A 22,384-nucleotide genomic window follows, 5' to 3' on the forward strand; every position below is an offset into this window, starting at 1 on the left:
AAATAGAAGTAAACACAGACAAGAAAATAGGAAAAACAGTCTCTAAATTTGATTGTGTGGGGTCTAGAGTTTGCAGGTCTGTGTATGGGTGCTTTTTTTTATCAACTTAATTCCTTTATTTTTACCATCTATGTAGGCAGCTATTTTGGCAATTTGGGGTCAATAATAATAGTATTTTTCTCTTCTCAAAGAATTAGAGTATCTTTATCCTGTGTTTAGGATTCAGTTCTTACTTGAATTTCTGAGTATTTTACTTTGTGGTTCCACTCTGCTGTCCCTTCCCACCTTTCTTAGTTAATTTTACTTATTCTAACTTAAGAACTACAGACTCAGTAAAAATTTTACCACATTCCCTTGGGCTTTTCAAGTATTATTTCTTCTTGGTTACCTCTCTTGGGACTTACTTACACCATTGTAACTACTGATGAGTCAGTTGGGAAAATAGCATTAAAGCCCCTTGAGGTCTGGGGAATGTCTTTTATCTCTATTACCATCTGTATTACAGAGTATTTCACAAAGAAGGTGCAATAAATTCTTAAAACATAAAACTCATTGTAGTCGATTTATTTTACTGATGAGGAAGCAAAAGCCAAGAGAAATTTAGCCCAAGCACACGATTAGAAACCAGTTGTTTTGACTCCCAGTCTTATTTTCCCCTGATTGACTGGAAACATGAGGAAAGAATAATTGCTTAAAAGATTTTATTTCTGGGGTGTCTTGGTGGCTCAGTTAAGAAGCCTAGTCTTGGGGTGCCTGGGTGGCTCAGTGGGTTAAGCCTCTGCCTTCAGCTCAGGTCATGATTTCAGGGTCCTGGAATGGAGCCCCTCATGGGGCTCTCTGCTCAGCAGGGAGTCTGCTTCCCCCACCCCCTTCTCTGCCTTCCTCTGCCTACTTGTGATCTCTGTCAAATAAATAAATAAAGTCTTAAAAAAAAAAAAAGAAGAAGCAGAGTCTTGGTTTTTGTTTAGGTCATGATCCTCAGGGTCCTGGGATCAAGCTTTGTGTCATGCTTCACACTTGTAGGGTGGGGGAGTGTCTGATGGAGGGTTCTTTCTCTTCCTCTGTCCCTCCCCCTGCTCATGTGCATGCCCTCTCACTCTCTCAAATCGGGGCACGTGGGTGGCTCAGTCGGTTAAGTGTCTGACTTTAGGTCAGGTATGAACTCATAATCCTGGGATTGAGCACTGTTTGGGACTCCCCACTCAGTGGGGAATCTGCTTGTCCCTCTGCCTTCCACCTGTTCATGTTCTCTCTCTCTCTCTGTCTTTCTCAAAGAGGTGATAAAATCTTAAAAAAAAACAAAAACAAACAAAAAAAAACACCACCAAATCTTATTTTATTTTCAAGCAATCTCTAGACCCAGTGTGGAGATTGAGCTCATAACCCCCGGATCAGGAGTTGCATATTCAACATACTAAGCATGAGAGGTGCCCCTGGAAAGAATGTTTTATTGATGTTAATAGGAATCATACCATGTACTTAAATAAAATAAAAATAAGATACAGGGTCACTTGGGTGGCTCAGTGGCTTAAAGCCTCTGCCTTCAGCTCGGATCATGATCCCAGGGTCCTGGGATCGAGCCCCACATAGGGCTCTCTGCTCAGCGGGGAGCCTGCTTCCTTCTCTCTCTCTGCCTGCCTCTCTGCCTACTTGTGATCTCTCTCTGTCAAATAAATAACATTCTTTAAAAAAAAAGAAATAATAAGATATAATATTTAAAGAACTGGGCTTGGGGCGCCTGGGTGGCTCAGCGGGTTAAAGCCTTTGCCTTCAGCGCAGGTCATGATCCCAGGGTCCCGGGATCAAGCCCCGCATCGGGCTCTCTGCTCAGTGCAGAGCCTGCTTCTCTCTCTCTCTCTGTCTCTGCCTGCCTCTCTGCCTACTTGTGTTCTCTGTCAAATAAATAAATAAGATCTTAAAAAAAAAAAATAAAGAAAGAACTGGGCTTAACGTACTAAAACAGCATAGTGATTCAGTGATCTCCTTTGTTAAGGTAAGTTCTCTGTGGTGGATATACAAATTAGCCATAAGAGTTTGTGGCTCATAATCTGTCTAATGCCTTCACCTTTCAGGCGATGAGTATTATGTAAGCCTTTTATTAAAAACCTGTACCTAAGATTTCTGATAGCTATTAATAGAATACTTAATACTTTGAACTCCTTTTGGCTTCAGTTTTGTTAAAATTTAAGTTAAACACTTTACTGCACAATAATTTGAAGCTAGTAATTCACAGATGAGTGAATACAAAGTAGATGATGGTCATTAGTAACAGAAAAATATAAATTCAAGAATAATAGGATATAAATTTAAAGCAAAAGATTGGATCAGGTGACATCAAATATTGAAAAGAAATTGGATTAGCAAGAGCTCTTATGCACTACTGGAGGGAGTATAAATTGAGAGTAATTTGGCATTATTTAGTGCAGACTCCCAATTAGTGCATTGTTGCACATGGTTATCCATGATGTGTGACAATAATAGGCTCTTGAGATAGTGATCTCCTCAGAATGGCCAAGCTTGACAAAGGGTAATTAATAACTGTAGAGCTGGTTGCCTCTAGCGAAAAGCAGCCTCAGGTTTATCCCAGTTTGTTGTATAATTACCTTTTTAAAAAAGATGTTTATTTCTTTGACAGAGCACAAGTACAAGCAGGGGGTACAGCAGAGGGAGAGGGAGAGGCAGGTTGCCTACTGAGCAGGGAGCCTGACGGGACAGGGGGTGGCAGGACTTGATCCTAGAACCCTGGGATCATGACCCAAGCTGAAGGCAGACACTTAACTGACTGAGCCACCCAGGCACCCCTAATTATCATTTTATGTGCCATTACACAAGAAGTATTCAGAATAACTAAGTGTATCATTTACCTTTTTAGTAGTAAATATCAGACTGTACAGATGACATAGAAGATAAATTTATTAAAGAGTACCAGATGACTTACACAATCTCTTGAAAGCACACAAAACACAAAATGCCAGAAAAACACACTCTGGGACTGTGCAGTAGGGAAACATGCCCACATTACTTTTACTGAATCCGCATATAAGCAGTCCCACAACATTGGACAAGCACCACCATTTTCAGTAGGGACACTGCACACAATATGCATACAGCTAGGACCTTGGTTACTTCTGCCTCTAAAAATTCTTTATTTGGCCAAACACCATCACCCTCATTCACACAGTTCTGCAAAGTATCCCATCATGGTACTCTTGCCCAAATTGAAGTCTTTCATGGTACAGTTGATCAGCAAAACCTGTGTTACATGTCTGCACATAAATTGCAAGGGAAGGTAGAAAGTGATTTTTTTCCCAATACCTACCTTGAAGAGGTTGGGGTTATAATGGAGAAAAGTAACAGCTAGTAAAAGCTAGGGAAAGGGTGTTCAAATATTTTGGACAGCCACAAGTATGTTGAGCACTCACAATCCAATACAGTTGAAAGATGAATATGCCCTGTTATATAGCATTTCCATTCCTGGTTAAATGCTACAAGGAAAAGCTAAATGCACTAGAGAAGCTCTTATACATCATCTCTGTGATACACATTTTTTTTAAAGATTATATTTATTTATTTGTCAGGGAGAGAACACCAGGAGGGGGAGTGGGAGAAGGAGAAGCAGGCTTCCCGCTGAGCAGGATGGATGCACATACTGCATAGTATTCCTGGATGTGGGCTTGATCCCAAGACCCTGGGATCATGACCTGAGCCAAAGGCAGATGCTTAGGGACTGAGCCACCCAGGTTCCCTGTGATACACTTTCTTGTACACAGTGAATAATTACATGGGTGCATTGCTTGTAATTGTTAAAAGTAGGAAAAAAATGGGTGAAGGGAGCTGGGAGTAGTTACAGGCTTTCAGTTAAGGGATGAGTAAGTCACAGGAATGCAAGGTACAGTGTAAAGAATATAGTTAATGGTATTTTAATGTTGTGTGTACTCAAAAAATAAAATTAAAAAAAGTTAGAAAACAACCTAATTCTCATCTGTAGGGGAATCGTGAATAAATTGGGTAGTACTGTATATTCATAATCTGGAGTAATGTACGGTGGTGAAAATAAATGGTCCACAGATAAATCTGTCAGCATAGACAAATCTCAGTCGTAAAATGTTAAGGGAGGGGGGGAGCTCACCAAAACCTCTAAAAGGATATGAGTAAATATTTTCCCAAAAGATTACCTCTTAATCTACAAATAAGTTATAATATTTATAGGCTCAGTTAACCATAAACAACACTAATGGATTACTAGGGAATTAGAAACCCTAATTCAGGCCAGAAGCTTAGTCAATGACAGATTTGTATTGAAAGTCCTAGAAAGTCTCTGGATCACAAAGGATCTTAATTCTGCTGTATTTATGTATTAGTTTTCTATTGCTTAACAAATTAGTGTAAACTTAAGACATACTGTTTCATTTACTTTCGATTAGGAGTTTGGGCATAGCTTAACTGGGTCCTCCGCTTAGTGTCTCACAGTGCTTCAGTCAAAATGTCAGGTCTGGTTTCTCCTCAGAGGCTTGACTTGGGAGGATTCTGCTTCCAGTTTCCCTCAGGTTGTTGGCAGAATTTATATCCTTGCAGCTTTAGCAAGATGGGTGATACATGTACCCATAGTCTCATAAACACCAAATCATGTACATCTCATCCCTTTTGCCACTTTTTGTATGTTAGAAATAAAACAAAGGTCCTATCTGCACTTAAGGGAGAGGGAGGAGGGAGGAGTACAGAAATATGTAGTATTAAGAGGTGAGGATCATGGGCCACCTTAAAGACTGTCTCCAACTTTTTATTTCATTTCTGCTTTTCACTCCCATTTTACTCTCTCCTCACACCTCAGAAGTTTAAAAAAAGAATGTAATTTGTGTTTCTTTTTCCTTGTAGTGGGCTTAAAATTGAATTCAGTGGATCCGACAATGAGCATTGATCTTAAATATTTGGGAGTACAGCTACCTTTGGCTCCAGCCACTAGCTTTCCTTTTTGGAACCTTACCGGAACCAACCCTGCCTCTCCTGGTGAGTGTGTGGCATTTGTAAAGTCAAAGTTGTGATATAAGTAAAAAACTGCCTTTGTTAGAGACATTTAGGATATTCTAAGGTAAATTTTTTTGCCTGGTGGCATAGTCTTAATGATTTATGCGTTTTAGGTTAAGTTTTTTTGTGATTAAGTTTTGGTAACTAATTAGATATTAAATATTAGTTGACTTGAATTTTGGTAATCTCTTTTACTTTTTCTTTTATAGATGCTGGGTTTCCCTTTGTTTCTAGGACAGGGAAGACCAATGACTTCACCAAAATCAAGGGATGGAGGGGAAAGTTTCATAGTGCTTCTGCATCTAGGAGTGAAGGTAATCAGCTTTTTAAAGAACTGTAAATGTGTTCTGAAACACTTGGCCAAAAAGCCTTTTGTGAAAAGTAAGATTTGGTGGTTTTTCTTCATCTTTCCTTTATATGCTATAAAATACAGGGCAAATAAATTGCTTGCTAATGTCTGTTCATTCCCTATGTTCCATATCCCTAACCATGTCAGGCTTAAATAATCCATGTACCTCTTTTATTTTATTTTATGTTTTATTTTTTTAATTTTTAAAAAAAATTTTAAAATTTTAATTATTTTTTGTTTTTATTATTATTATTACTATTTAAAAAAATTTTGTTAACATATAATATACTATTTGCTCCAGGGGTACAGGTCTGTGAATCATTAGGCTTACACATTTCACATCATTCACTATAGCATATACCCTCCCCAACCTGCACCCGCTTTTCAATTGTACTGCCTTTCAGTTATTTTTTAAATTTTCATTTTTTTAGAGAAGCTTGACGGACTGAGCCACCTGCAGTTACCATAATCACCATTCTCAAGTATTACTTCAGAACTGTGTACTTTATAGCTATAGAGTGATTCTTGACAGCATTACAGTCCAAGGAAAACTTCTAACCCAAGCATTTGGACTGTGTGCCTGTTGGTCTCCTTTCTTAGTGCTTTTCCCATTGTAGTTACTTGCGGTTTTACATTCTAGCCAGGTAAATTTATCATGTATCCAAAATAGTTTTTCTCATCTTTGAATCTCTCCACAGTGTTACAATAATATAATGCTTGTCTGTCCACTACATTTGCTTTTTCATTCCTTAGAAACTAAATTTTATACTTCTCTTTTTGTGCCCTCACCTCTTCCCTTATGTTTTATATCAGAGTCCAGGTATTACAATCTGTTAAACAATCTCAATTGGTGTGTTCTGTTGAAGTTTGACTTAAGTATATTTTTTGTTCTTATGTTTTTACTTAAATGTGGTTTCTCTGCTAAGGTCATAAGTTGTCAGAGTTGTAGACTCTTACCTTAATGTTAATTTATTGTTGGTATTTCACCAAAATTAATGTATATATATGTAATGAGATGGTTTGAGATGGTTTTAATGTAATGAATGTATGATTCCATCTCTTCATTTGGTTTATTAATAGTATATTGTTTTTCCTATGTTTAGAAGATTAAGGACAGTTGAGAAGATTCAGTAGCTTATAACTTAATGCTCTTGGCATTTTTTAGTTTATTTTTCTGAAGATCTGCCATATGTTTCTTTAAGTATCTGCATCTCCTTATTTCTAGGTGGAAATTCTGAAGGTCCACTGAAAAACCGTTCTGCTTTCTGCAGTGATAAACTAGATGAGTACTTGGAAAATGAAGGCAAACTGATGGAAACCAGTATGGGTTTCTCTTCTAATGCTCCTACATCTCCTGTGGTATACCAGCTTCCCACCAAGAGTACCAGCTATGTACGAACACTTGACAGTGTACTAAAGAAGCAATCTACCATTTCCCCTTCTACCTCCTACTCTTTGAAGCCTCATTCTGTGCCCTCTGCCTCTCGAAAGGCAAAGTCTCAGAACAGACAGACAACTTTTGGTGGCCGAACTAAATCATCTTATAAATCCATTTTACCCTACCCTATTTCACCAAAGCAGAAACACACTCAAGTAATTCCAGGAGATAAGGTTGCCAAGAATTCTTCAAGTACTATCTCAGAAAATCAGGTGAACAACTTTGTTGTGCCAACTTTAGATGAAAATACATTTCCAAAGCAAATTAGTTTGCGGCAGGCACACCAGCAGCAGCAGCAACAGCAACAGGGAACTCGCCCACCAGGCTTGTCTAAATCCCAAGTGAAGCTAATGGACCTGGAAGACTGTGCACTTTGGGAAGGAAAACCAAGGACCTATATCACTGAAGAGCGAGCAGATGTATCCTTAACAACTCTGCTTACTGCTCAAGTAAGTATCTGATGGTTTTTTTTAGAAGTGTATTAGTTCATGGTTGGAAAAAATTAGGTTAGTAAGGGGAAATGTGTATGGGCTTTTTGGCGGAAGGATAGGCCATTTAGTTATCTTAGTGATAGAATAATTAAGGAGATTTTCTTGGTTTGTTGTTGTTCTTAGACACCTTAGTGTAGATACCCTCCTGCCAGTAGAGGGGGACAGTACAGTTGTGCTTTTGGATAATGTCTTTCACCTTGTATGAAGTCAGCTGTCAATTCTGAAAATCTCTAATTTCATTCTCTAGCATGTGGGCAAGTATGTTTGCTAATCTTGTTAAAACCGCTTTGAAAGTTCTCCTTAAAAGGTATTACATTTCAGAAAATTTAAAAATTATAGACCTGTGGAGAAAAAGCTTTTGTGTTTTATAAAATTTTATATTGAGAATTTTTCACTTATCGATTTACCTGTCTTAGAGCAGCCTCTGGTGAACATGAAATGTTACAATAGCATGTGACTAATTTTTTTTTTTTGGTCATGAAATTTGTGCACCTTACCTTCCATTTTTAAATTATGTAAATAAATTCTAGACCTGAAGATGATTAGATGTTTGGATTAAATACACAGTGTATCCTTTATTATTAATCATTCCTAAAGACTGTTATGTACATATTATCCCAGTCCCTTTCTATTAGTTACTGGAAAGCAGGTGTCCGCAAAGTATTTCAGTAAAGGGCCAGGTAGGCTTTGTAGGCCATATACACTCTGTTGCATTTACTCATGTCTGCTTTTACAATGCCACAGGCATTTTGTGTTTCAGTGAAACTTTACGAAACAGGCTGAGTTTGGCCTGTGCGTCTTGTCAACCCCTGCCTTTGAACATTACTTTCTTTTTCTTTTTCTTTTTTTTTTTTTTAATTTTATTTCTTGATTTGACAGAGGGAGACCGATGTGGAGCTCATCCCAGGCATGACCTGAGCCAAAGGCAGATGCTTAACCACTGAGCTGCCCAGGTGCCCTGAACGTTACATGTGATTTCCATTGAGAATAGATTGATCGCTGTTGATATTCTGGCTCATAGTTCATTTAAATATTCTCTTGACTTGGGGTACCTGGGTGGCTCAGTGGGTTAAAGCCTCTGCCTTTGGCTTGGGTCATGATCTCTGGGTCTTGGGGTTGAGCCATGCATTGGGCGCTCTGCTGAGCAGGGAGCTTGCTCCCCCCCAAAATCCCCGCCTGCCTCTCTGCCTACTTGTGATCTCTCTGTCAAATAAATAAAATATTTTTAAAAAAATTTCTCTCGACTGCGCTGTGCTTTAGAAAGGCAGATTGTTCAGAGTCCTGGTTATATTTATGTTCTTCTTTAAATATACTGCTAATCTTGTGCTATTGGTACTGAATGTTCAGAGTCCAAAAAGGCAGACCAGTATATGACTTGTAAGTTGTGGATGGTGTTGGGGCATGATTCAGTAGATTTACAATTCTTTATTTTAACTTTAGGCGTCTCTCAAAACTAAACCCATCCACACAATCATAAGGAAACGAGCCCCTCCATGCAACAATGACTTCTGTCGATTGGGTTGCGTGTGTTCCAGTCTAGCTTTGGAGAAGCGTCAGCCTGCTCACTGCCGCCGACCAGACTGCATGTTTGGCTGCACTTGTTTGAAAAGAAAAGTTGTGCTTGTTAAAGGAGGATCCAAAGCTAAGCATTTCCAGAGGAAAGCTGCTCATCGTGACCCAGTATTTTATGATGCTTTGGGAGAGGAACAACGAGGAGAAGAAGAGGGAGTCAGGGAGGAGGAAGAACAATTGAAAGAGAAAAAGAGGAGGAAGAAGCTAGAATACAGTGAGTATTAACTGAGAATTAAAAGTGTGTATAGTTTTTCTTAGAACAGTTTGGTTATTTAACATATTACTGTTACTTATTTTAATCCTTTAATCAGTGGTCTAGAAAGAATTTTGAGAAATTCTTATTATCCTTAAATGCTCTTTCTTTGTGGTTTGTGTGATAATGTTTGTGTGTACACACACACATACACCTTTTTAAAACAGACTTTTTCTTTTGAAGATGGCTTTTTTGTGCTCCATTGGAATCATTCATTTGGACTTCCAGAATGCCTTTGAAACTTCTATTTTTCTGTGTCTCCCTTCTCTTCCTGTGTTCTTTGAATACACAATGATCAGTATAATCCATTCCCCCCTCCAGCTTTTATTGAAGTATAATTGACAAGTACCCTTGCATATGTTTTAAGTGTGCAATATGACGATTTGGCATAGGTATACATTGTGACATGATTTTATCACAGTCAAGTCAACTAATCCATCTCATTATTTTCTAAATGAAGAGATTTGTAACAAGACCCTTTGGTTCTGGTTTGAGCCATTAACCAGGTGATTGGAGTTTTGGTGACAGGATAAGGGCGTAACTGAGTTAAACATTATGTACTATTTTGAAAAGCTTATTTTTCCTTTTTTGATAAAATAGTCTGTTGTCCCACCAAATTACATACTAAATCATTTTTGATTTTTTTTCCTTTCTACTGTATCTTTTTATTTTGTTCAAATACATTGAATATATTTTTGCCATACAATTGAAGAGCTTTTTGCTTCTTAGTTTATTAGGAGACTAAATTCCTTTTTTGGCAGTTTATATTTACATTCACGTTGATTACCACATACTTAAGTCATAATAGATGTTTAATATTTCAGTGTATGTTCTTCCAGGATTTTCTGTTAATAGACTTGTGTGCATACATACATATTTCTCTAGAAATGGAATTGCTCTGTATATGGTATCATAACCTTTAGAAATCTGATATAAAGTCATGTTTTGTTTTCCGTATATAGACCATACAATATAGATCTATATTATAATTTTAGTTTAAATGGCTTCATGTTATTACAGTCCTTTTGGTCAGACATTCAGCCTTTTTATATATTCTTTATTATAAACAGTACTGATGAAGTTCTAGAACCTAGGTGACGTTTGGTGGGCTGAGGTCCGGAGCCGATGACCAAGAAAGAATTCTTGAGACATCTTTGGTGCAAAATGGTGGTTTATTAAAGCACGGGGACAGGACCCGTGGGCAGGAAGAGCTGCTGCCGCCCCGGGTTGTGAGGGGTGGTTGGTTATATACGCAGGAGTTGGGTAGGTGAGGACAAAGGGGTATTCAGAAGGGCTATTGGGGCAAAGAATACTATCAGGATATTGAAGGCTTAGTTACTATCAAGTAAAGACAATTGAGAGTCTCCTGGTGGAATGTTACATTCCTGCTATCAAGCATCCCTGTTAATGAGATTTAGGTTTAAAGACAATTGGGAGTCTGGTGGAATGTTACATTCCTGCTATCAAGCATCCTTGTTAATGAGATTTAGGTTTAGAAGAAATTTAACTTTATTTACTTTTCCTTCTACCTCCACCTCCTTCGGTTTTTATGGAGGGGAGGGTGACATTAGGCTTGAGAAACTGAGTTCTGTGTCTTTGGAAAATGGGCTTATTGATAAGTTAACTTCTTTGTTGTAATCTCAAGGACATTTGCAAACCAAGGGAGACTCCTGTCTTGTAGGATTGTGATCTCAGCAAGTTAACTATTTATCATTTTATGGCAGTCAGGGGTGCCTGAGGAATGCTACACCTATGGAGGGGAGCGGATGAAGGGGGGGCGGTGCAAGGCGCCAGCTTTTGCTTTGTCCTCAGCCAGCCTCCTGTTCCCTCATCAGTACAGTGATGATAGGCTATTAAAAGTGGAATTGCTGTGGCAGTGATAGCACTTTAAAGGTTTATAGATGTTTCTGGAGTTGTACCAAGGTACACATTTACCAATAGTTGGATAGTGCTGGATTTTCTATGCTCTTAACTGGGTAGTTCACCTGATAGGCAGAAATTGATACTTTGTTTTAAAATTTATAGTTCTTCAAGTAGTAGGTTTATTGACCATTTGTCATAAACTTGCTTCTGTAAATTTGACTTTTTGAATTTTTTGTTTTTATTGGAGCCACTATGTTTTTCCCTGCATTACTTTTTTTTTTTTTTTAAGATTTTATTTATTATTTATTTGACAGAGATCACAAGTAGGTAGAGAGGCAGGCAGAGAGAGAGGAGGAAGCAGGCTCCCTGCCAAGCAGAGAGCCCGATGTGGGGCTTGATCCCAGGACCCTGAGATCATGACCTGAGCCAAAGGCAGAGGCTTAACCCACTGAGCCACCCAGGCGCCCCTCCCTGCATTACTTTTAAGAATTTAATTATTTATTTGACAGAGAGAGCACAAGCAGGGGGAGTGTCAGGCAGAGGGAGAAGCGGGCTTTCCTGCGCCCCAGAGCAGGGAGCCTGATGATGACTCAATCCCAGGACCCTGAGATCATGACCTGAGCCAAAGGCAGCTGCTTATCTAGCTGAACCACCCAGGCTCCCCCTTCCCTACATTTCCAAGAGCTTCATTTTTCACAGTTTATAATTTTGTAATTTATATTTTAGCTTTGTTAATAGTTCTTCCCTATTCCCTCACTTGCTCTGAAAAAGAAAAAAGCAAGGATGGTTAAGTCTAGTGGTTTTTTTAAAAGTTTTTTTATGGTTTCTGTGTTTAGAGTGTTTAGAATGTATTTCTTCATCTGCAAGATTTAAAAAGAAATACTAATTAGATTAATAAAGGGCTTAAAATAAAATATGATCTAGAATTTTTTTGATGTGAAATTTGTAGTAGGAAATCTTTTTTCCACAGTATGGCTAGGCAGTTTTCCCCTGACTTACTGAGAAGAAATACTTTCCCTACTGGCTTAAAATGTCACCAATTATGTAGTAAATTAAAAAATATTTATGTCTGTGTCTGTTTCTGATTTCTGCTATTTTGTGATTAGTGCCAGGCTGTTCTAATTGCCATGTCAGTGTTTAAGATATTGCCTCCATATACCTAAATGATCTTTATATAGATAAGATTAAAAAGGTTTAAAATGAAATAAAATACAGGATTATTAGTTTAGTTTTATCTGTATCTCCTGAGTTTTCCCCCATTTTGCACTTTTAAAACAGTACTTTTCCATTTCAAAGTAACAAGAATAAGCTGTAGAAGATGCATAAGAATGAAAACTGTATCTGTTAGGCTTCATTAGTTTGCTTTCTTGGTTAGTGTATTTACCCTATGTCTTATTCTTGACCTGAGTTAACTCCAAAAGCTAGCCAGTTATCAAAGTATTTTTTTGTTTTTCTCACTGGTATTAGACCATTATAAAAAAACATGCCTTACTGTGTTCTAGGAGCCATCATTTTCCTGTAGTGTTAGGGAAGATGAGGAAAGGTGGGAAGATATTTTTGTTACAACTGCTATGGAAAAGGAATAGAAATAGGGAAGAGTTCTTAGAGGCAAAATGTTGCTGAAACCAAAACCAAACAAAAATGTACATAAAAACTGGAAGAAGATGAAGAAATCTTTTAGTCTGCTTTGAAAAAACATAGGTGGGGGGGTGATTTAGAGAAGTTATAGAGGTGAGAAAATACTCAAATGATAGAAAAAAGTATCTCTAAAGGACATGAAATTTCAGATTTAAGGGGTCCCCTGAATAGCAGGCAATAATAACCATCTAGACACGTGTTTTATATTTGTAACATCAAGAATAAAGAGGACATCCTGAACTGTTTTAAAGAGAAACCACTTTGCCTAGGAAGGATTTAAAATCAGTTTGATGTTGAAGAGATCATCATCTTCAGTAATTTACACTGGATTAAAATAATTAATTTATTTTTCCGTCTTGGTTAAGTATACTCTTTAATCCCATCCCTATTCACCTCCCCTCCCCGAACTTCTCCTCTGATAACCATCTGTTCTCTATAGTTAAGAATCTGTTTCTTGTTTTGTCTTTTTTATTTTCTTTGCCTATTTATTTTGTTTCTTAAATTCTACATATGAGTGAGCTCATATGGTATATGTCTTCCTTTGAATGACTGATGTTCACTTAGCATAATACTGTCTGGCACCATCCATCTTGCAGATGTCAAGATTTCATTTTTTCTTATGGCTGAATAATATTCCATAGTATATATACATACCACATCTTCTTTTTTGTTGTTTTTTTAAAGATTTTATTTATTTATTTGACAGAGAGATCACAAGCAGGCAGAGAGTTCGGCAGAGAGAGAGAGAGAAGCAGGCTCCCGCTGAGCAAAGAGCCCGACGCAGGGCTCGATCCCAGGACACTGAGATTATAACAACCTGAGCCGAAAGCAGGGCTTAATCCACTGAGCCACCCAGGCGCCGCCCATACCACATCCTCTTTATCCATTCATCAGTCAGTGGACACTTGGGCTGTTTCCATAATTTGGCTATTGTAAATAATGCTATTAACATAGGGACGGATGAATCCATCCCTTTGATTTAGTGTTTCTGTAGTTTTTGAGTAAGTATCCAGTAGTGTGATTCCTGGATCAGAGGGTAGTTCTGTTTTTAACTTTATGAGGAACCTCCATATTGTTTTTCAGAATGGCTGTACCAGTTTACATTCCCACCAACAGTGCAAGAGGCCCCCCCCACATTATCTTCAATGCTTGTTTCTTGTGTTTTTGATTTCAGCCATTCTGACAGGTGTGAGGTATAACCTCATTGTAGTTTTGATTTGCATTTCCTTGATGATAAGTGATATTGTGCCTCTTTTCATGTTCTCTTTGGTGTCCCTCTTTATGCAGCGCACTCAATGAGGGTTATATCATTTAAATCTTAAAACCTGTTGTAAGAGGGATTCTCCATTTTACAAATGTACTAATTGTGTGCTTAGAGAGTTTATGTAACTTGTTCCCCAAAGTCAGCTTCATTTTAAGGGAGTGATAGAGATTTGAACCCAAGTTTTTCTGACTTGAAGGTCTTCATTTTTTTTTTCCTAGTGTATAAAATAATGATTTTTGAAATTTGGCCTTCACCTGATTACCATCCATTTACCCTTTTGATAGTTAAAAAAAAATGCTGCTGATGTAAAGGCATTGTGCTTAGCTGCTGTGGGAGGGACCAAGAGAAAGGATAAAACATGACATTCCTGCTTTCTTAGCCCACTTAGAGTGTTGTTGGAGATGTGTCTCTATGTACAAGTTAACTGTCTAAAGGGAAGATAATAAAATTGATACCTGATTAGGAAAAAAGGAGAACACACAAATTACCAATATATCAGGAATGAAAAATGGCATCACTAAAGACATTCATTGATTAGTAGGGAACAGTTTAATGCCAATAAGTTAGATGAAATGGACAAATTCTTTGTTAGATGCAAAGCTACCAAACTCACTCAAGAAGAAATAAGTAACTGCTTACTCCTATACATATGAACTTGCAGTGAAAAACTGCACAGTAATGGCTGTGGTCCAGATGCCTTCACTGTTGAATTCTCAAACATTTAGGGAAGAAATAATGCCCATTTTATTTAAATGCTTCCATAAAATGATCTCATTCTGAGAGACTGGCATTCCCCTGATGCTCAAACCAGAAAAAGACATTACAAGAAAATGGTAGAGTACGTTCTCTCATGAACATATGTACAGATGATAAATACAATTTTAACATACCAAATCCAGGAGTATATTTAAAGAATAATACATCATGACCAAGTGGATTTACCACAGTGGTGCGTGGTTGATTTAACATTTGAAAATGATCAGCATTGTTCACCATTACCATAATAGACTTTAAATTTAAAAAGGCCATATTATCATTTCTTTTTTTTGTTTAAGATTTTATTTATTCATCAGTGAGAGAGAGAGTGCACACGCATGAGGGGAGGAGCAGAGGGAGATGGAGAAGCAGACTCTTCAATCCAGGGCTCAGTCCTGGGACTTCAGAAACATGACCTGCGCAAAAGGCAGACACCATACTATCATTTCAATAGATAGTTTTAAAAATTGACAAAATCCATTTCTGGTAAAAATTCTTAAGCATAGTAGAAGGAAACGTTCCCAATCTGATAAAGAGTATCTATGAAAAACTATACAAACAGCATATTAATTGTGAAAGACAGCTTTCCCCAGTGATTAGGAATGAGGAAAACGTCCTCTTTTGCCTTGTCTATTTAAAATTGTATAGGGTATCCTAGCCAGTGCAGTAAGTCATGAAAAAGAAAATGTATCCAGATTGGAAAGAAGGAAGTAAAATTGGTTTTATTCTTAGACTGGAAAATCCTAAGGAATCTATAAAAATACTACTAGAACTATGTTAGTTCAGCGAGTTTATGACGTATAATAATATCAGTAGACAATATATTTGTATAGATGCCAGTAAGAACTAGAAATTGAAATAAAAAGTACCAGTTAAAATAGCATCCAAATAAATAGACAAAGGATAAATCTGATAAAAGTTGCCTAAAAACCTCTTATTAAAAACTACAAAACATTGTTGAGAGCAATTTTTTTTTAAAGATTTTATTTATTTATTTGACAGAGAGAGAGATCACAAGTAGGCAGAGCAGCAGGCAGAGAGAGAGGGGGAAGCAGGCTTGATCCTGTGGGGCTTGATCCCAGGACCCTGAGAGCGTGATCTGAGCTGAGGGCAGTGGCTTAACCCACTGAGCCACCAGGTACCCTGTGAGAGCACTTTTTAAATAAACCTAAATAAATGGAGAGGTAGACTGTTTTTGTACATCTGAAGACTATCTTCGTAAGATACAGTTCTCCACAGACTGATTTATAAATAAATAAATGCTCTTCATGGGGCACATGCGTGCTCAGTTGGTTAAGCATCTACCTTTGGCTCAGGTCGTGATCCCAGAGTCCCTTGCTCAGCGAGGAGTCTGTTTTTCCCTCCACCCCTCACCCTGCTCTCATGCTCTCTCTCTCTCGTACACTCTGAAATAAATAAAATATTTAAAAAAAAATGCTCTTCCAGTGAAAATCCCAGCAGGGTTTTCTCGGTAGAAATTTTCAAGTTTGTAAAATTTACATGGAAAAGCAAAGAACTGAGAATGGCTGTTTGATAAACAATTTCAATAAAGAACAGAGTTGGTAGAGTTAGACTACCAGATTTTAAGACATACTATAAAGCTGAAGGATTTGGGATAAAGACTTATACATTAGTGAGACAGAACAGAGAAATCAGAAGTTGATATACATAAATACAAAGCCAGTGAATTCAGTGAATTTTTTTGGCACAGTGCCAAGTCAGTTTAATGAGGAAATGATCTTCTCAACAAATGGATGTGGAGCAATTTGATAGCTAGAAACTGCTCTCTCCTGCCTCCAAAAATAAAATCAGAACCTCAGTCATGACTTTATATATAAAAATTATCTCAAGATTTAAGAGTTAGTCTTAGATTAAGTGTAAGTGCTTTAAAGTATACACTGTATAGAACAAAATAAAGGGAAATATCCTTTGTGATCTGTGACTCATAAAGATTTTTAAAATAGGATACCAGAACCACAATCATTAATATAAAAAAATGTAATGAAATGAATTTCTCAAGATTAAAAACTTGCTTTTCAGAAGACCTGTTAAAATTAAAAGACAAGCCATAAACTAAGAGAAATACTATAGAAAATATGCAGCCAACATAGGACCTGTATCTGTAATAAAGAATTTTTTTTTAAAGATTTTATTTATTGAGATGGGGCGGGTGCAGGCAGAGGGAGAAGCAGAGCCTGCTGAGCAGGTAACCCAACTTAGAGCCGTATCCCAGGACCCCAAGATCACGACCGGAGCCGAAGTCACATGTCCAGCTTGACTGTGCCACCCAGGTGGCCCTTGTCTGTAATAAAGAATTCTTTTTTTTTCTTTTTTTAAAAAGATTTTATTTATTTATTTGACAGAGAGAGATCACAAGTAGGCAGAGAGGCAGGCAGAGAGAGAGAGGAGGAAGCAGGCTCCCCGCCAAGCAGAGAGCCTGATGCGGGACTCGATCCCAGGACCCTGAGATCATGACCTGAGCCGAAGGCAGCGGCTTAACCCACTGAGCCACCCAGGCGCCCTGTAATAAAGAATTCTTAAAATTCATTGAAAATACTAAGAACTCAGAAGACAGTCAACATAATTTTTAAAAAATGAACAGAAAAATGAAAAGACAATATAAGCAGGTGGTACACAAAGATCAGGCACATGAAAAGTTATTAGTAGTCATTAAAAAGTGCTTTATTAAAGCCACGAGGAGGCTCTCTGCTCTTCCCTGATCAATAGATAGCCTCATCTTCTGGTGCAGTGCCAGCCTTGTCCCCAAGACATGATGGTGAAGACTGGAGTAAACAGGCTTTGACTGGCTTCCTCAGAGGGCATCCTGGGCCACTTGGAGGACAAGATTGTCTCCTGCATCTTTAACACTGACACCCAGTCTTCCACCCTTGCTCATTTTCTGGTGTGAGAATGAATTTGGCTACACGAATCAGGTGGTGGACCTTACAGTCTGCATGGCCTCCAAGGAGTAACAGCCCCAGGAAGAGCAAGAAGAGAGATGTTGAGAATTCTTGCCCCAGCACACTGAGAATATCTTGACCTCTATATAATTTCTTCCCAGATTACCTGGAGAAGGGGAGGGACTTAGGGAGTCCTGCCTTGTTATGTACCATCAATAAAGTGCACTGTACCCAGCTAAAAAACACACACAAGAAGATATTAACGTATACATTTAACTGGCTAAAATTAAGAAGACTGACTGTACCAAGTCCTGATTAGAATATAGAGCATATGAAGTCTCTTGCATAGCTGGTAGGAATGTGAAACGGTATAGTCACTTTAGAAAACAGTTTGGTAGTTTCTTAAAATACTAAAAATAAGTCTGCCGTACAACATAGTTATTTCACTTGTTTTCATTTATTCAACAGAAATGAAAGTGTGTGTCACATAAAATCTTGTGTGTGGGCACTTATAACAGCTTTATATGTAATAGCAAGAAAATTGCAAACAGCCTAGGTGTCCCTCAAGAGGTGAATGGATAAAGACATTTGGTATAGTTACAAACAGTGGAATACTACTCAGCAGAAAGATGAAACAAACTATTGATACACTCAGCAACAAGGATCAGTCTCAGAATAATTATGCTGAATGATAAGCAGTTGGCTTCAACCTTTCCTCCAAGTTAACATTTCTATTCTATGTTAAGAAAGAAAAAAAAAACCTAATATATAGAACAGTGTTTGCCTAGACAGGGTTGGGATGGATGTTGGAGGCAGAGGGGAAGATGGAGGGATTGTATAAGAAGTTTATCCAGTTAAAATTACAAGGACATCTTGGAGTTGATGTTACCTTTAATTGTTGTGATGGTTTCACAGTGGTATATGTATGTCAGAGTTCATTAAGTTGAATGTGTGGTACTATATGTTATAGATCAATAAAGCTATAAGAGAAAAAAAGGAAAAACATGTTTACTTATAGGACTGTTGTTGGCTGTTTGATATGAAAAAATGGGAAATTTATTGTTAAATTTTTACTTATCTTTACACAGGGATACAGTGTTATCTCAAATGATAGAACATTTAAAACCATTAGCAAGATTATTTATTTGACAGACAGAGATCACAAGTAGGCAGAGAGGCAGGCAGAGAGGAGGAAGCAGGCTCCCCGAAGAGCAGAGAGTCTGATGTGGGGCTCGATCCCAGGACCCTGAGATCATGACCTGAGCCGAAGGCAGCGGCTTAACCCACTGAGCCACCCAGGTGCCCCCCATTAGCAAGATTAAAGGAGAGAAATTTTATGATACTAGCAAATGCTGTAAAGATTAAAATTCAACATCCATTCTTTAGAAAAACTTTTTTATTGTAGAATACGTTCATCATAAACTTTACTATCTTAACCATTTGTTGTTGTTGTGTTTTAAAGATTTATTTGACACAGAGAGAGAGAGAGAGAGAAAGAGGGAACACAAGCAGGGGGAGTGGGAGAGGGAGAAGCAGGCCTTCTGCCGAGCAGGGAACCTGATGTGGGGAAGTGCTCAGTTCAATGGTATTAAATACACTCACACTGTTGCTAATAACTGTTATCACCATAACTTTCATTATGTTAAAGAGCTGAAACTGTGAATCCATTAAAACCATAACTCCTCTTTTCCCTCTTCCCCAGCCTCTGGCAGTCACCATTTTACTTTGTCTTGATGATTTTGACCAAGTACTTCATATAAGTGGAATCATTTAGTGTTTGTCTTTTTGTGACTGGTTCATCTCACTTAATAATACCTTCTCAGGGTTCACTGATGCTACAGCTTATTGTAGAATTTCCTTCCTTTTTAAAGGCTGAATAATATTCCATTGATGGACTGTACTGTATTTTGCTTAACCATTCATCCATTGATGGGCACTCCTGTTTTCCTCATTTTAGCGATTGTGAATAAGGCTGGTGACGGGGCTCCTGGGTGGCTCAGTGGGTTAAGCCTCTGCCTTCGGCTCAGGTCATGGTCTCAGGGTCCTGGGATCGAGTTCCACATCAGGCTCTCTGCTGAGCAGAGCCTGCTTTGCCCTTCTCTCTGCCTGCCTCTCCACCTACTTGTGATCTCTCTCTATCAAATAAATAAATTAAAAAAATAATAATGCTGGTGTGTACAGGTATCTTTTTGAGATCCTGCTTTTAGTTTTTTGGGGTATATATCCAGAAGGGGAATTTTGGGATCATATTGTAATTCTTTTTTAAATTTTTTGAGGAACTTTCCTACTGTTTCCTGTAGTATCTGTGCAATTTAATATTCCCACTAACAGTGCCCCAGGGTTCTAATTTTTCTACATCCTCACCAGCATCTTTTTTTCCCCCCCTTTTTGGATGGAATCCATCCAAATGTCTGTGAGGTATGGTATCTGATTGTAGTTTTGATTTGCACTTCCCTGAAGATTACTGGTGTTGAGCATCTTTTCATGTGCTTATTAGCCATTTGTCTGTTTTCTTTGTAGAAATGCCTATTCAAGTTCGCTCCTCGTTGTTGATCTGGGTTGTTTGGGGGTTTTTTTGTTGTTACTGAGTTTTAGGAGTTCTCTCTATATTCTGTGTATTATCTCCTACCAAAATGTGTTTTTTTGCAAATCTCCGATTCTTGGGTTACCTTTTTACTTTTTGTTTTCTGTCTTTTGATAGAAAATATTAAAAAATCTTTATGACTCTTGTGGTTCTTTTTCTTTTGCTGTCTGTTCCTTTAATGTTGTATTCAAGAAGTGATCACCAAATCCAGTGTTTTGAAGCATTTGTTTTTTCTTGTAAGAGTTTTATTGATTTAGGTCTTATATTTAGGTCCTTGATCCATTTTGAGTTAATATTTTTATATGTGGTGTTATATAAGGATCCAGTTTCACTCTTTTGCATGTGGATACCTAGTGTTCCCAGCACCATTTGTTGAAAACACTGTCCTATTTGTACGGAATGATCTTGGTTGGCACTGTTGTTCAAAAATTAATTGACCGTATATGCAAGGATTTATTTTTGGGCTTTCTGTTGTATTCCATTCGTCTGTTTGTCTGCCTTTATGTTGGTCCTACACTGTTTTGATTATGGTAGTTTTGTAGTAAGTTTTGAAATCAGGAAGTGTGAGTACTCCAGTTTTGTTATGGTCCTAGATTTTTTTTTGGCTAGTCACATGAGTTGAGATTCCATATGAATTTCAGAATGAATTTTTCTGTTTGTGCAAAAAATGTCATTATGATTTTAATGAGGATTGCACTGAATCTGTAGATTGCTTTGAGTAATATTGACATTTTAATGTTAAATCTTAAAATCCATGAGCATGGGGTGTGCTTCTTTTTCTGTTGTGTTTAATTTCTTTCAGAAGTGTTTTGTTTAATTTCTTTCAGAAGTGTTTTGTGGTTGTAATTGTCTAAGTCTTTATTTCCATGTGGAGGAATTTTGCAACAGTGTTGGTAAAGGATATTGGTCTGGATTTTTGTTAAATGTCTTTGGGTTTGGTATCAGAGTAATGTTGGCCTCATAGAATGAGTTGGGAAATGTACCCTTTTTCATTTTTTGGATAAGTTTTACAGTGATTGAGATATTTGTCCTTAAAGTGTTCAATAGAGTTTATCAGTGAAGCTTTCAAGTCCAGGGCTTTTTCGGTGGGTTTTTGATTAGTGATTCAGTCTCCTTACTAGTTTTTAGGTCTGATTGGCTGTTTCCCCTGGGTAGATTTTGTATTTCTAGGAATTTGTTCATTTCATTTAGGTGGTCCAGTTTGTTGGTTTACAGTTTTTTATAGTGCTTTCTTGTAATCTTTTTTATTTTTGTAGAATTAATTTCATTTTGGATTTAGTCATCTGAGTCCACTTATTTTTCTTAGTCTGTCTAGGTAGTATAATAGTTTTGTTGATCTCTCTGAATAAGCAACTTTTGGTTTCATTGATTGTCTTTATTTTTCTATTACATATTTCATTTATCTCTGTTCTAATCTTTATTTTCTTTTTATTTAGCTTTGTTCCTTTTTCCTAGTTCTTTTGTTGGGTCCCCCAATAATGGGTCCATGGTCAAAGGAGCGAGACTGATACAAAGGGAAGGTCAAGCAAAGCTTTATTTCGCGCCAAGCATTAAGAATCAAACCGGCCAGCAAACAGACCATTCGGGGCACCTCTTACAGAGAGGGCGACCCCTCCCTGCCTCACAGACTAACTTTTTATAGAGCAAAGACCATGGTGGTTGAACCTGGCCACACACAGGTGGCCAATGAGATTGCAACACACAGAGAAAGCTGCACAGTCATGCTAGGTCACACACGGGTGGCCAATTGAACTAAAGTTCACCCCATAGTAGCTGTTTTGAACTAGCCTATCACCTTGGTCAGAATTGATGCCCAAAAGGTGCCCAAAAGGTGGGGCCCACACTCCTAGGGGGACAATATGCATACTTCACTGATTGGATGTCTCCACCAGACCCGACTCATTCCTGATTCTCGGGCTGTTATCTCCACCTGATCTGACCCACCCTTGTATTTGAGCTTTGTTACCTAGGACTGGTTTTCCTGGACTTGCTTTTAAGTAAGTTCCCCTGGGGGAGCAGGGTCAATTTAAGTTTTACTGTATAAACAACAGAATGGCTGTTCAACTGGGGTGGGGAGGCTCTGGCTGAATAGGACCTTAAACTTTAAGTTGTAAAGCTAGGTTGTTAATTTGGGAGGTCTTTCTTGTTTTTTTAATGTCATTTAGAGCTGCTATGTTTTTCCTATAAAACCACTCCTGCTTTGTCTGTCGTTTTGGTGTGTTGTATTTTTGTTTTCCTTTGTCTCTCAGTA

At 37.9% G+C, this 22,384-nt stretch overlaps 1 protein-coding gene across 23 annotated transcripts in view; it reads left to right on the forward strand.

Annotated features, from left to right (window-relative positions):
- Positions 1-22,384, forward strand: part of MGA (MAX dimerization protein MGA) — a 169,515-nt gene that overhangs the window by 112,748 nt on the left and 34,383 nt on the right. For all 23 annotated transcript variants that reach the window (XM_004751158.3, XM_004751157.3, XM_045067700.1 and 20 more), the window contains exons 6-9: positions 4,876-5,007; positions 5,235-5,339; positions 6,600-7,261; positions 8,744-9,089. In XM_004751158.3, coding sequence (XP_004751215.1) covers positions 4,876-5,007; positions 5,235-5,339; positions 6,600-7,261; positions 8,744-9,089 — 1,245 coding nt within the window. The remainder of the gene's footprint in view (positions 1-4,875; positions 5,008-5,234; positions 5,340-6,599; positions 7,262-8,743; positions 9,090-22,384) is intronic.

Source organism: Mustela putorius, unplaced genomic scaffold (assembly GCF_011764305.1).
Source record: "Mustela putorius furo isolate JIRA1106 unplaced genomic scaffold, ASM1176430v1.1 tig00003898_pilon_pilon_pilon, whole genome shotgun sequence".
Classification (NCBI taxonomy): Eukaryota; Metazoa; Chordata; class Mammalia; order Carnivora; family Mustelidae; genus Mustela; species Mustela putorius.